Genomic DNA, 15,449 nt, shown 5'->3' on the forward strand with positions numbered 1-15,449 from the left:
AGACATTGACTTTTCTCTATCTAGATGGCAGCATTTTCCAGTAGAAGGCTGTTTCATCTACCCTGAAAACCCATCACTGAGTGCAGCCACATTTGTCAGCCATCCTAGCTTATCTCCTGGGTCACCTGCTGCAGCTTTTCCATCAGCACTTGCTGCTTCACCTGCACTGTGATGTTATGGAGAAGATTTCTTTCTTCAAGCTTCCTGAGCCATCCTTTGCTAGCTTCAAACTTTTCTTCAGCTTTCTCACCCCTCTCAGCCTACCTAGAGTTCATCTCTGGATTAGGGTTTTTATTAAAGGAACATTGTTTGATCTTCTCCCCAGACCACTAAAACTTTTCCATATCAACCATAAGGCTCTTTTGTCCAATTATGATACACGTGTACTTTTATTTCCTTCAAGAATTTTTTTCTTTTGCATTCATACCTTGGCTTTCAGCCAGTTATAGCTTTTCGATAGGCTTTCCTTGCTATGCTTTTTTGTTTCTAGCTTTTGATTAAAAGCAATAGATGTGTAACTCGTTCTTTCGCTTAAATATTTGAAGGCCATAGTAGGGTTAATTTCTATTAATTTCAATATTCTTGGTAGTCAGGAGGCCTAAGGAGAGGAGTAATGATTGGTGGAGCCACCAGGACACATTTATCAATTATATAGGCAAATGCTGTACCACCGACTGCACTGGGATCCTGTCAGCAGTATGATCAGTGTCCCTCACAAAATGCTCTCCTTGCCTTCACAGCACTTCACTAATACACTAGAAACCTTCTGATATACTGGGACCATGTGACAATAGTCCAAGCTGAAATCTGCTGGCTAATCGCCCATCACTCAGAATGTGAATAGCTGAGTGAAGACAGAGCTACAGGCCTGAGATGGTTTCTAATTCACAACCACAAAGTGTGACCCAGTGTGGCTAGAGATGTGGTTGCAGATCTTGGCACTCAAAGCAATTGCAATAATAACCTCAAGAGTCACGTCACCATAACAGATGTAGTATTTCAGAGTTAACAAAATGAGACACAAAGTAAGCACATGATATTGTAGGAAATTATACTGATACTTCTGCTTCACCCTGGATTGTCACAAAACCTTCTGCTATTTAAAAAAAAAAAAAAAAAAAAAAAACAGTGTCTGAAAAAGAATAAGAGGTTAACACAATAAAATGAGTTGTGCCTGTATGTGCTTTTGGTGCAGTTTGGAGTTAAAGAGAAATCCAGAAGCAAATAGGATTAGCTGCTTCTGGATCCCTCCTTAACTCCAATCTGTACTGATTAAATCAGCATCTGTGAAGCTGGTGGTGAGATTGTAAGAGTGGCCACAGGCAGCATGGTTTAGTAGAACTGGCATTGGACTGAGTATAAGTCAGGAAAATAAACAACAGCTGTTTTGATACACATTTGGTTCATCAGGTTTTGAAGACTGAAAAGACGAAAGGGGAATATTGAATAATACTGAGTTAGTGATGCTAGCTGGAGCTACCAACCTTAGGGTGGAGTTTGGGGTTGTTAGACCTTGGAAGCTTAGAAGGAAGGAGCCTGCAGAGCTAGGCACAGACTTCTAGGGACAGGGCTCTGCCTAGCTAGCTCAGTGCTGGTACCTCTCAGGGTCCATTAGTCATGGGCATGTGTAAAAGAGTACAAACTGGAAAGACAAGTTCTTGTGCCCTCTCCAACCTCCCTGTGCCTCTCTAGTACTCTGTATTAATAAAAGCTTAACAAGAAGCTTCTTGGCAAAAGGACAAGGGGATTTGCATAATCCCAGCCACATCACAAAGTAGATTAAAAAGGTAGGTAACTAACACCCTATACTTCTTAGACACTGTCACCATTTGTATCCTCCAACCGTATTTGAACTTTAGTGTGGCAACTCTCTGAAGCCTGTGCCTTTGCCTGCAAATGTAGATTTTGTACAAAAGGAGACTCCAACCGTCTTCTCAGTCATGGAGTCATGCTCCCACCTAAGTAATTGGCAGCCTAAGGATATAGCTGCCATCAGTGATGCAGGGGAGAGAACAGAGCTTAACTAGCACACACCATTAGAGTACAATAGCCAGGGATGGCAGCATAGTTCCTACAGTCGGTTTTTTGTTTTTGTTTTTGTTTTTTAAGCCAGTGAAGGTACAAAGAGCCTCCGTAGTCCTTGTTTCGGAAGTGGGCTATGAAGTAAAGGTGAAGCATGTGATTTCCTTCTTTCTTTTTGCATTATGTGCTGTCTTCAGAGAGAGAATTGAGTGCCCATTGGCCCTTCAGCAGGGTGATCGAGGCTTTCCTTCCTGAAGGACCTGATCCACGGTGGTCATGGCACCCTTATGCCTCCTTGGTGGGTTGGTTTGTTTTTTCATTAACATTTTCTGTTGTACTGAAGCACTAAGAGGCTTCCAAAGAGCCCCCCGTGGGTCCAGTCATGCTCTTCCTATCTTCATGCACAGCAGCTACCCGTAGTTTTTGTCACCCCAGCCAGGTTCAATGCCAGGTGGCTGTCTAAGGTTTTGTCTCTGGAACCATGATGTTTCACGTGACAGAAGCTTTTGTGTTTGAGGTCTAAGACATGCAAACCACCAGCATTCAAAGTTGTGGGAATGAGAAGCACCAACTCTGGTATAACAGTGATTCTCCATGATGCTGCAACCACACCTCTGGTTATAGAGCCACACTGGGTCACACTTTGTGGTTGTGAATTAGAACCCATCTCAGGCCTGTAGCTCTGTCTTCACTCAGCTATTCACATTCTGAGTGATGGGCGATTAGCCAGCAGAATTCAGCTTGGACTATTGTCACATGGTCCCAGTATGTCAGTAGGTTTCTAGTGTATTAGTGAAGTGCTGTGAAGGCAAGGAGAGCATTTTGTGAGGGCCACTGATTATGCTGCTGACGGATCCCAATGCAGTCAGATTGACCTCCAGGACACTGCTTCTGTTCCAGTATGAAGGAGCTACTGTGGTCAGACACCACAGTGGTGATGAGCTAGCCACCCATGGTAAAGGGCTGTCCCCACATGGGTTCCTGCAGTCATGTCTTTTCAGCAGCAACTGCTCACACTGTTCACCCAACACCCCTCTTTTGAGATTATCTCATTCCTGTTCCTTGCATCTCTCATCCAGCCAGATCTGTAGCTCCTTTGGAGGTCAGGGTGTGGATTGAGGGCAAGGAAGGACTGTTGGTTGAGGGCCGTACTCCCTGTTCCTGCAGGATGGTGGATTGCTGCATCCATGCCCTACCCATGATGGATGGCTCAAAAGTCAGTGGTCACTAGTTCCATATTCAGGAGTTTAATCTCTACTAGGGCCCAGTAGACAGACAGAAACTATTCTGGATTAGGTTTTTGTAGAAGGAGAGAGTATATTTTCTACTAAAGATGGCCTCGCTTTGATCCAGAATCCTAAAATGTTTGTTGTACTTCTCCAAAAGGGGCTATCCCCCACAGGGTCCATAGAGTGTCCCTATTTGATACAGAAAGTGAGGTTTCAAGCTTATCCTTCTAATTAATAATGCCATCTTAGGTAAGACCACTTTTTGGTTTTCTGTAAATAAAGGAAGTAAGGTTATTTTTAAGATCTTTGGGGAAGAATTTGTAATCAGTTGAAAAGATAAAAAAAGGTAAATGAATAAAAATAAAATCATAAACTGAAATTCATTTGTGTCTTGTTAAACCACAAATCTTTCCAGGGCAGTGGGAATGTCTTAGCCATCTTAGTGTTCTCAAGACCTTACATGATGTTACTACTTAATAAATGTTTGTTTATGCATTTATAAGCTTCAGTGCTGCCTAGCATAGCCTTGCTGCATGCAGGAATCTAATTTTGAATGCTAGGAATCTAGAACGCTCTTCATACAACACACAGGTAGGGAGAGAAAACTCTTGGGATTTAGATAGCCTTGTGTGTTTTTTGTGGTAAGGGAAGTCATTGAAGCAGAAGAGAGGTATGAGGGAGGGAGAGTGGGACAGGTTATCTGGGGTGTTTGAAATTTCGATGATAAGCAAATATGCATTTGATGAATTTCTTCTACATTTAGAATGTCAGACATTATATATACATCTTGTCATTCCAGCTGAGTGGATTTGTATCTTAACAAAAGTTTTAAGCAGACACTAGGTAAATTATTTTAAAACATATTTTTATACCTTTTAATGTTTAGCTTTCCAGATATCAATTTTAATCCTTTACTACACACTTGTTGTTATTTTGTTTATCCTTTTAAAAGTGGGGCTTTTAGAGTCAAAATTCATCTTTGAAAGATTACAAAATAATTAAGTCTGGTTGATGCATTCTTTGAATATGTAAGTATAAATACATGCTCAGTAAATTTTCCAAATGGGGAAAAAATAGCCTTTTTTGCTTTCCATTCCTCTAGGAAAAATTCCTTCGGCTATCGGAAGAAAAGAGAGGAGAAGTTTACAGTGAGTATATCAAGCATATGTCATTTTCACAAGACATTAATACTAAATAAACATGACAGGTAATCAAATGAGTTAAGGCTTCAAATGAGAGGGAACCTTTCAGAAAAGTTTTTCTTTTAAGGTGATATCTACAAGGAATAACCAGTGTTTTTGGTGGCCTAAAAAATTGTGGAGTTTTAAAAAATATAGATTGCTAACTGTTTTGTTATTCTGTAGTATATAGATATGCACACTGTGGAGTAGGTGCAGCCAAAGGCTGATTCTTAAACATACTGTGGTCTACACATGTGTGTCAGGCACGTTCCCAGTGTGAATAAATTAATTGTAGAATTTAGAACAAAGTAGCTCCCTCCCTGATCCTTAGGGAAACATCACAAGACTCCCAGTGGATGCCTGAGCCTTTGGATAATAATGAAACCTATAATTTAGTGCCATTTCTATCTTAACTAAGCTCTTAACACACATTGTGGTTGTAATTTTGCAGTTTGTGGTGCAATAGCAAAATTAGTATGAATTTCTTTTTTCTTCTCAATTTCATAGATAGCAGATTTACTCTTACTGTTGATCTTAGCAACCACAGCATGCAATTTTATTTTTAAGAGAAGCATTTTGTGGCTTAACCAAATTGGCACCATCACTGTCTAAAACTTTGGAGCCATTAAGTAAAATAAGTGTCCTTTGAACATAAGCACCACAATACCACAGTCCATCTGGGATAATAAAGATGGCTGCTAAGTGACTAAGGAGTAGGTTGCATATACAGTATGAATACACTTGGCAAAGTAATGGTTCGTGTCCCAAGCAGGTCAGAGCAGGACAGTGCAAGATTTCATCATGTTACTCAATATGACACAGTCTAAAACTTACGGATTTTTTTTTCTGAAATTTTCTTTAATATTTTGGACCACAGGTAATGGAAACTGGAACATAAAATCATCAGTAAGGAGGTACTGCTGTAATTAGAGCCCTTAAACAAGTAAAATAAGATTCAGTATAGACATTTGTTCATCAGTTCTTTTCATTCAAAACATTTTGTCATCTACACAGTATATGTAAAACATCATTGCCTTCTGCTATAATTGACAGGACAGATCCCCAATTAAGTATCAGTTCTTATGTGTGGTAAGTATATGAGATGTGGTCAATTTGCTTAAATGGATTAGACAGAGTCTGTCCTGTGGAATATATTTGTTCTGGGATTCAACGTGGAAGCTGGGACTTTTCAACCCCAGTGATAGGAGAATATTGTAGCAAAACCATTGTATATAAAGACATATAAGGAAGATATCCAGTGGACTTGTAGATAACAGAATTCCACACTTGGAGAACTAGAAAAAAAACCTTGAGAAAATTCTTGGTTCAGCCCCCTTAGCCATTGTGTGTTTGCTTTATCATCACAGAAGATACATTCTCTTATAGAACTCGGAAATTCTCCCGGTAATAAGGTCAGTCTAGTTTTTGGCTAATCCTTTGGCAAGGCAGTTCATGGTGGTTAGTTACATTTGTAATTAGTGAATGTCTATGGCCAGTTAGACTAACAAGAGTGTCATCTGCCTATCCATTATGAAATATTCTACACTCTTGCTCTGAAGCATTTTCATTCCACTTCTGGTTCATTTGTTTTCCTGATTGATGTGTTCATACTTGTTAATCACAAATTCAGGAATATAACTCATGTGTTACATTTATTGTAGAGAATACACCAATTGTAACTGCATACTTTAATTTACAGACAGGTACAAATATGTGAACATTTGAGCCCAACCAGGAACAGCAGTTTTACCTCAGCCATAGGCATTCAAATCCTAAACTCTGCCTTCAAAGTCAAGTCCTAATCACTTTGTAATTCCAACATACTGTCTTCTCTTGCCCCTAAAAATTAAGATTTAGTAACTTTTTTGTGAAGACTCAAAAATGCTTATTCTTTGAAATGGCATTCATCTGAGAAACACGTAGGTGTTTTTAAACCTCTAAAACTGGTTTGAATACCAGGCACAGTGGCACATAACCTATGGTCCTAGCAGCTTGGGAGGTGAGGCAGGAGAATCAAAAGTTCAAGGCTAGTCTCAACACCTTAGCAAGGCCCTAAGCAATTTAGTAAGACTCTTTCAATATAAAAACAAAAAGGGCTAGAGATGTTGTAAAATGCTCCTGGATTTAATCCCTGGTTCAAAAAAAAAAACTTGCTTTGAGGTCTCAGTGTCTGTGTGTGTAACTTAGAACTTTGCTGGATTATTTTGAGCACTGTGTTCATTTTACTAGATCGTAGGGAGCATGCAAGTGGTTAATAAGTAGAAATCTAAGGGGCTGGAGTTGTGGCTCAGTTGTAGGGTGCTCGCCTAATGCAAATGAGGCACTGGGTTTGATCCTCAGAACACATAAAAATAAATAGAGGTATTGTGTTAATCTACAACTAAAGTATTATTTTAAAAAAGAAAAACCAATTAAGTCTGGTTCTGAGAGAACATAATCAGGTAAAAGTGGGCACTTCTACCACTTAAGGATTGCCCAAAATAGTTGTATTCTTTTAGCTTAGATCTATGTTCATCCTTTAATCTGCTTTTACTCGAGTTCTGACATATTTCTTCTGGATTCTGCTCTCATAGGGAATAATCCTGTTGTTATAAGTTTCTGGGAAATGTTGGCCCTTACAAGTTTGGTACACTCCAGGAATTATTGTTCATTGTTTGCAGACTTTTTTCAGACAGATGTTTAATCCAAATATTCTTTGCCTTACTCTTGTGTGTTCTTTCTTCACACTCGTGTGACTTTGTGGGGTGTTGTTCTGTTTCAGAGCAGCCAGACTCAGTCTCCAACACCACCAAAGCCTCCATCACCAAGCTTTGAACTGGGACTGTCCAACTTTCCTCCATTACCTGGAGCTGCTGGCAATTTGAAGACAGAGGACTTGTTTGAAAACAGGCTATCTAGCTTGATCATAGGACCATCAAAAGAAAGAGTAAGACGTTACAAGTCAAACAGTTACTGACATACACTGAGCACTGATTGTGCCTGGAACTTTGCCAAGCTCTTTACACTATTATTTCTATTTATTTATTTATTTATTTTTAAATCCTCGTGTGAGGTTTGGAGAGGTTGAGTGATTTGCAAAGTACACACAGTGTTGTTAGTGTTGCACCCAGGGCCAGGGTATGTGTGACTCTGCCATCTGCTGATGTCAGAGGTAGAACCTGTGCATGGTGTGCTATACAGACTGTCACTGGAAACCTAGGTTGCATTTTCCTTATTGTCATTTTGATCCCCTTTATTTCACAGGACAACAGGATGAAATAGAAAAATCTGAATTTACTAGAAGTAACAGTTTCTAATAATCTCCATGGGACAAGTAGCAAGAAGCTTGGAGTAACTTTGCTATAATGTAGTAGATTTGGGTGACACTGTAGGCCACCATACAAGGTGCCAGGAATTAGCACCCCAAGGATCAGCCTCAGCTACCTAGGTCAAAAGAGCTTCCCTCCTGGCGCTCCTGCTACATTCTAATGTAGGGATTTGTCCTACTGCAGAATCAGTGTTTTAAGGCTGTAAAAGTTACAAAGAAACCGCTTTCTCCCCATCTGTTAATTGTGTGTGTGCCCCACAAGGAGTGGCCACAGTTCTCACCAAATCAGAATCGCCCGTGTATCTTTGTCCAGTGTAATCCACTACCACCACCTTTTCTGCTGTCACCTGACAGCAGAATTTCCATGGCCTCTGGATTTGGGGGCAGGAACCATTCCACATCCCACATTAAGAACCACTGTAGTGGACGTGAATGTTCCTCATTTACTAGGGCAGAATATAAACTGGATTTTGCTGCAGTATCTTGAGACTAAGATCAGGTGAAATTGCTTAGTCCTTTGCATATTGGTAAGTGATAATTTCTCCTGTTTTTAACCCTGGAGGTTGTGTGTATTACAGAGTTCTAGATCTTATAGTAAACATTAGAGAATTGGTGCAGTTTAATAGCCCTAACCACTGATTTTCAAACGTGGCCTGCTCCCCCAGAGGATGGGTAAGAGAGAACAGGCATGCTCCACCCTGGCTTCAGAAACAGTAGCTACTGCTTTGTGAGTTTTGAGTTTCTCTGTAACATTTCTCTTGAGGAAAAAAAAATCACTACCTGACGAAAATAGGAGCCTGATTGCATGGCCAGGGGATATGGTCTGTATTATTCCTGCTTAGGGGTACATCTCTAACAGCTTCTTGCATTTATTTGGATACTCAGATTTTAGAGCTGCAGAGAAGGACTTCAGAGGTTAGACAGTTCAACCCCTCCTTTATTGATGTGGGGCTTGTGAGCGTCACTCTGGCTCTTTCCAAGCTCAGTAGTATGTCTTTGTTGAGTGACATCAAGGCTGAACATATCTTGAATTTAAGTATCCTTTACAAAAAGGAAGCCTTAGCTTTCCTCAGTTCTGCCAATTGTTTATTTGTCCTGTTGCCTTTCTTAAATTACCTAACAAGTATGTCATTATGTACAACATGAATAAGATTGAATTTGTATGAAATAGTTGCTGCACAGGAGTTGCTAACTGGAGTAAGAAGATCTGGATTCATTTAGTTCTTTGCTTTGTGGCCTTAGACAAATTAATTTGAATGTTCTAGGCCTCAGTTTCCTCACCTGTTAAACTGGGAACATTAACACATCTGCTTCCCCAGGTTGTTTGTGAACTCAAGTGAGGACTCCTGTGAGTACCTACCACTTACCACAAAGTACTCAAATGCATTTTCATATGTTACAAGAATGAGTCATATTTATCTGTGTTAGGAGCTCTACACTTAGCAGACTTTGAGAGCTTGTTAGATGCCAGGCTGAGGTGAGTCCTCAAGTGTCAAATGAGTAAGAGGTGTTTAATAGCTATTCAGTCGAGAAAATAAGCTTGCAGATAATTATCATGGGACTACAGAAGAGAGCCCAGGACACTAGACCAGTTTCTGCATTTGCTGAGAAGAGGGATGAGTGCTCTATAGGCAGAGGAAAAACTTGGAACCTTTTTTGACAGTTTTGCTGGAGAGAACCATCTGCTCTGTCCTTACACTGTGATTTGACTGTGTTTCAGCCCCAGAGGATGGGGGGGGGATTGTTATTCTCATTCTGTTCCTGGGATAGGATGAACACACAACTGTATTCGGCATTCAGCTCTGCTTGTATCTCTGACAGGAAAACAGGAACCAGGCTCTGCAGGCGCATTTGGGCTTTCTGTGCTTGTATTAATTCATAGATCCTTACCTCCTTTGCTGCTTTAGCCTCTTAAACTGTTATTCTGGTGATTTTCAGAGCCTCAATGCAGATGCAAGTACGAACACTATTCCTGTAGTGGTCCCTAGAGAGCCCTCAGTGCCAGCTTCCTGTGCTGTATCAGCAACGTATGAACGAACCCCTTCCCCAGCCCATTTACCCGAGTGAGTATTAATGTTCTACTGACAGTGTGCGGTTTACTAATTTGAGTGACCTGTAATGTCACATCAAATTCACATACTGGCTGACATTTTTTACAGGGATCCCAAGGTGGTAGAAAAGCAGAGGGAAACCCACAGCGTGGACAGACTCCCTTCTTCCCTTACTACAACTGCATGTAAATCAGTGCAAGTGAACGGAGCTGCCACTGTAAGTATTTGCTCTTGTCTTTTTCCCCCAACAGTCACAGAGACTCTAGTGTGACAAAAAGTCACAGCACTGCCCTCCTGCTCGATTTTTGTTGTTGTTGTTTGTTTTTTAATTTAAATTTTCCTTTGTAATGTAGGCACATTTTTTTTTAAATTTATAGTTGTAGATGGACAGCCTGCCTTTATTTCATTTGTTTATTTTTCTATGTGGTGCTAAGGAATGAACCCAGTGCTAGGAAAGTGCTCTGCCACTGAGCCACAGCCGTCAGCTCACTTTAATCCAATCTAATGTGATTTTTTTTTTTTATGTGTATCTGTGTGTATTGTTTTCTGTACAAAATACAGTGTGGATTGATAGAGGTTTCTTGAGTAGTAACAATACTCCCCAACTCCTGTTCTTCTATAGAAATTTTGATCAGTTTAGCATTTACTCTGTGATAAAAAACTAAGAAGAATATTCCAAGTTTAGCTGCACACACCTGTAATTCCGGCTACTTGTGTACCTGAAGCAGAAGAATTGCAAGTTCAAGGCCAAGCCAGGCAACTTGGTGCCTTAAAAATTAAAAGGACTATGGATGTAGCTCAGTGGTAAAGCTCCCCTGTGTTCTAGTACCAAAAAAGAGGGGCCGCAGAGTAACTAGAAAGAAAAAAATGGATGAGCTCTTACCCTATGGGTCTAGCAGATCTTCATTCTGGATTCCAGTTGCTCTTCCTTCCTGTCTGGTAGATTTATTTTTGGTGAGAATAGCCTTTCTTACTCTGACTTTAGTCATTCTCAGTTTGGGCTTGGGTGAGCTGTTTAGATTTGGAAGTTAAAGTTTTCGCTTTTATCTTCCTTGTTCTTAAGCTTATATTTCCTGCCCTCTAATTTGAAATGTGTTTAAAAAAAAAAAAGTTGCGAGGGCTGCTGTATGTATGACAGCTGGGCTCCCCCCTTGTGAGCACCTTGGAAAGTTCTGCCTCTGTGCTGAAGGAAGTAGTGTTGGTGTCTTTTTCTTGAAACATCATTTTTTCCCCCTTAGGCCTCTTCTTAGGCTTCCACATTGCCCAGGAACACTTAAAGGCTGCACAGTGGACAGACTTTGGGCACATTTGGTTCACACTTCATTGCTATACCTTTTCTAATTTTACCCATTTTATAAAAGTAAAAGCACTTGTAAAGATGAAAATTTACTTATAATTGAAACTTTCTTTTTACTTTAACTTGATTTCCCATGTCATCCTTGAAGATGCCATTTTGTACATGTAATTTCACACTTGTCTGTTTCCAGGAATTGCGAAAACCCAGTTATGCAGAGATTTGTCAGAGAACGAGTAAAGAGCCTCCTTCCTCCCCGTTGCAACCCCCAAAAGAACAAAAGCCAAACACTGTTGGTTGTGGGAAGGAGGAAAAGAAGCTCGCTGAGCCCATGGAGAGATACAGGGAGCCTTCTGCCCCCAAGTCCACTCCTGGAGCCCCCAAAGACCAGAGGAGACAGCCAGGGCGCCGACCCTCACCCCCAGCTGTCGGGAAGCGTCTCAACAGAGAACAGAACACTCCCCCAAAGTCTCCTCAGTGAAAACTGTATGCCTGGGAGGGGTCGCAAAGAGCTGTATTAACCACAAACAAAACTCTTCCCACTCAGTACAAGAATGAGTCGCTGGTTAGGAGCTTGCAGTGTCTGTGAGGCCCATGGGATGCCTGCAAGTTATTTTTCTTCTGTGAGTCGGATTCTCCCACTCTTGAAAAAAAATCTATTTTTCAGGATTTAATTAATATAAACCTTATTTTAGGTTGGTGCTTAACTGGAGGTGATGCATAAGTCTGATTTTTTTCAGGGTAGAAAAATGCATTTATCCTAACAAATTGATATTTTTTATTAAGCCTCCATGTGGCTCTGAATGCAAGCTATATATAGTAAGTTTTTCTAAATTAAGGGAACTATGCTACTTTTTTTTTTTTTTTTTTTTTAAATAACTGGTCTGCAAGTGCATATCTTTAGGTGTCCCAGCAGATGGATGAGGGCTGATGGCGCTGACAGAGGCAGACCCAGCCTCACAGAGGAAGGGGCTAGCAGTGTCAGGGCGCCAACACACTGGCATGGAGCTGTGTTTTCATCTAGACCATTAACAGGTGATTCTAGATTTTTGATTTAAAAAAAAAAAAAAAAAGTCCTTTTTTTGACCTAGTGGGCAGAATGAACCTGCAGAGAGCACCCTAGGAAGATTTAACACCTAAGAATTTTGAAGTACTGCAAGCAAGTAACCAGCTTCTCACTCCAGTTTCAAGTGGCTATTATGTAAAATAAATTCAAAGCACATTGTGAATAGAACCTAAATGAAAATATAAACTTTGTTGCCCACTGACACATTACCACAAGTTGTACCATGATGTTGTTTTGATCCCTGTGAGCTGGCTGCCTGGCTCCTGGCCTTGTGCCTGCTCTGTGCACATTTCTGTCCATGTCCCCCTAAGCACTCTCATTGAAGAGTCCACATCTTTAGTCAGCTCCATGTGGATGTCTTCCTGTACCTCTGCATCGGCACATGGATTTAAAAGTATGTAACCGTGAAAGAATGGTGTTTGTGGTTTTTCCCCCTCTTTGGCTGGTGGAGGACAGAAATTCCTGCTCTTTTTACCTCCAAGATGAGGGTTTCATTGATTCACTTCTAGAAGTGTTGCACTTCTGATGAACAAGGATGCACTAAAGTTAGCAAGTTTATAATAAAGTTAAATATAAATTATTTTGTTTTAAAATGCCTAAAATTTTTCTTTAAGTATTCTAAGCAGCAGACATTAAAATATTTCCTGCTAAATGTAACCATACAGTTTATTCCACAAAATGTTATTTAACAAGACTGAGGGTTTTTTTTAAAAAAAAAAAATTATTTCCATCCAATATTTAAAGACTTGAATTTTATTTAAACTTGAAAATGACTTTGCCTTAACTTTTGTATAAGACAGCTTAGAGCTCATGGAGACCGGCCCCTGGGTTGGCAGGAGTGGATCAGAGTTACTCAGTTACCGGTGTGGATCTCTTGTTGTTAGCTTTGCTGAGTAAGCATACTGTAGTACAAGAACTAGCGGTAGTTTTTGTAATATACCTTAAAGATCTTCAACAGTTGATCTTTTTTCAGATTGTTGAAAAATCCTGTAAATACAAATAGTCGATACTGTATTAAATATGTGCACTTGGGAGTGTGCTTTGCTTGTACAGTTGTAAATAATCAGAACATATTAAAAAGGTACCCTACAGAGAAAAATCTGATAAAAATTATTGATATATTATAAATGTTGCTGTTGAGCTGGATGTAGATAAACTAAATGTTGTGGTTTGAACATTATTTTAATTTGTTGAGGTTTTTTTCCCCCCTCTTATTGGTATGTTGAACTGATTCTGCCTCTTTGCTGCAAAAGGGAAGTGGAAAGTCTTTTAAAAGCCTTCAGATGTTTTCATATTCTTAAAAAGTATATAAGTACATGCTAATCATATCTAATGTGAAAGGGTTTTGAAGTATAGAAAGCAGAAACTAGCAGGATATGCAAGTGAAAGTTTAAAAAAACTAATTAAAAAGTACACTGCTAAGTGTGGTTTATCCTGCCAGGGGGGGAAAAAAAAACATGCTTGATATATTTGACCATTTCTTTCAGAGCAGTTGTCATTATTCAAATATATAGAAATAAACACAATGCTAATAGGCTTCAAATGCCCATTAAAGGAACATGGGAATTAATTTCTTTATAGTTGTCAGATCACTGACCAAGAAGGAAAAAAGTCAGAAATGATTGATTTCTTAAACCCAAGCTAACAGATACTGTAAAAGCTGGAAAGGCAAGCTCTGAGACCTAGGGTCCTTCATGTCACATATTTGCTGGAAGAGGTGCCAGGGAATTGATAGCCACCTCATCCCCAAGTCACAATGCCCACAAGGTGAATCCTGGTTTTTAATAATGGGCAGTCCTTTCCCCAAGGCGCAAGCATTGCAGCGCCGTGTGTGTAGGTAGCCAGCTATATAGTTTCTAAGTTTGTTTATGAGCTGAAAGTATAAAGGTCAGCAGCTGCACACAGGACAGAGAGCAGGTGGGTATGTGTTGGCGTAGGTAGTCATGACAGTGAGGGTGCTGTTCTGGTAGGTTCTGCTGCCATTTAGAGGAGGTCAGTGCACTATTGATTTCTGCTTAGCCAGGGACCGTCTGGCATCAAGAGCTAAAACTATGCTCAGATGTCATTTTTATAGCACTCTGTTTAATTAAGGAAAGGTGATATGCCAAATAGCTACATGTCAAAACAAACAAGACAAAAAACAAAACAACCTTTCTGATAGTACCTTAAGATTTTCCATTCAGCTAGAAAATGGGAGTTATCACTATAGGAAGCTGTGAGGGCGCATGCAGACTGTTGATATGTCACATACAGCTAATGATATGTGGTTTTCATACTTTTTATTTACTCCTTCCTTTCTCAGCAGTATCTTGAGTTATAGAATCAAATACTGCAGTCACAAATGACATTTTAACTTGTAAAATTGTGTGATACTAATCATTTGGAAATATAGGAGTAAGAATCTGGCCCGTGTCACCAGACATGAATTTTGAGTGGTCGCTCTCTAAGAATTGGTGTCATGATGTCTCTGATCAGTCCCTCCTGTCATTGCATCACTGGTTGCCACTAGTGGGTGGCAAAAAATGTCTTATGTTGCTGTATTAGTCAGGATTTTTGCAGTTTACATTTAAAAACTGGTTTGATGTATTACAACAGGTGACTGATGGTGCATACCTGTCTTTGTGTCCCCTTCAGTGAGCTATAGTCGTGGGTTTTGTGTGCTTTGTAGCCTGTTAACACGGAAAGCAGCAGACAATCGAAGATTCAAGGAGTTCTAACAGCTGCCAAGTCACAGAAGTGTAATGTGGAAGCTTTCTTGAGGGTTTTCTTTTTGTTCTACTTCTTTTCATTAAGACTGGAATCAAGCTTACATGTAAACTATTGGTAATTTAAGTTTCCTTTTGTGTCATTCAGTGTAAAACTGTCTAATTTGGAAAAAAAAATGTAGGTTATGAAAAATAAAGATTTAGGCACTGTTCAGTTTTTCTTTTGATTTTTTTAATTAAAACTTTCTTCAAGAATGCATCTTTTTTTAAAATGATTTTTTGTTTTGTTTTGTTTTTGGGTTTTTTTTTTTTTTTTTTTTGGTCTGTTCCCATCAGTGTGCATGAGAAATACACAGGTGCCCAAACTTAGTTGGAGTTGACGGGCTTCCAAGCCCGTCGTGTGAGTTGATCCACAGCGCACAGGTTTCCCTCTTATGTATTAAAAGTGTACAGCGTGTGCATTAAAATCAAGTATTCATGAAGAGGCCATCATTAAGCCCAAGGTTTAACACAAAAAGTGAATATCCCTGGGTAAGGATCTCCTATTTCTTTTTTTAAAATGGCGACACCTCTCCTAACAAGTCCCCAGAGTTA

General features: G+C 39.8%; 1 protein-coding gene across 9 annotated transcripts in view; it reads left to right on the forward strand.

The window, feature by feature from the left end:
- Larp4b (La ribonucleoprotein 4B) overlaps nt 1–15,069 on the forward strand; it is a 94,323-nt gene extending 79,254 nt beyond the window's left edge. For all 9 annotated transcript variants that reach the window (XM_026413238.2, XM_026413245.2, XM_026413178.2 and 6 more), the window contains 5 exons: nt 4,354–4,399; nt 7,194–7,358; nt 9,678–9,802; nt 9,899–10,007; nt 11,278–15,069. In XM_026413238.2, the coding sequence (XP_026269023.1) occupies nt 4,354–4,399; nt 7,194–7,358; nt 9,678–9,802; nt 9,899–10,007; nt 11,278–11,565 (733 nt within the window). In that variant the 3' untranslated portion in view covers nt 11,566–15,069. The remainder of the gene's footprint in view (nt 1–4,353; nt 4,400–7,193; nt 7,359–9,677; nt 9,803–9,898; nt 10,008–11,277) is intronic.
- Nucleotides 15,070–15,449: the final 380 nt, after the last annotated feature.

The sequence above is a fragment of the Urocitellus parryii genome, chromosome 9 (assembly GCF_045843805.1).
Source record: "Urocitellus parryii isolate mUroPar1 chromosome 9, mUroPar1.hap1, whole genome shotgun sequence".
NCBI lineage: Eukaryota > Metazoa > Chordata > Mammalia > Rodentia > Sciuridae > Urocitellus > Urocitellus parryii.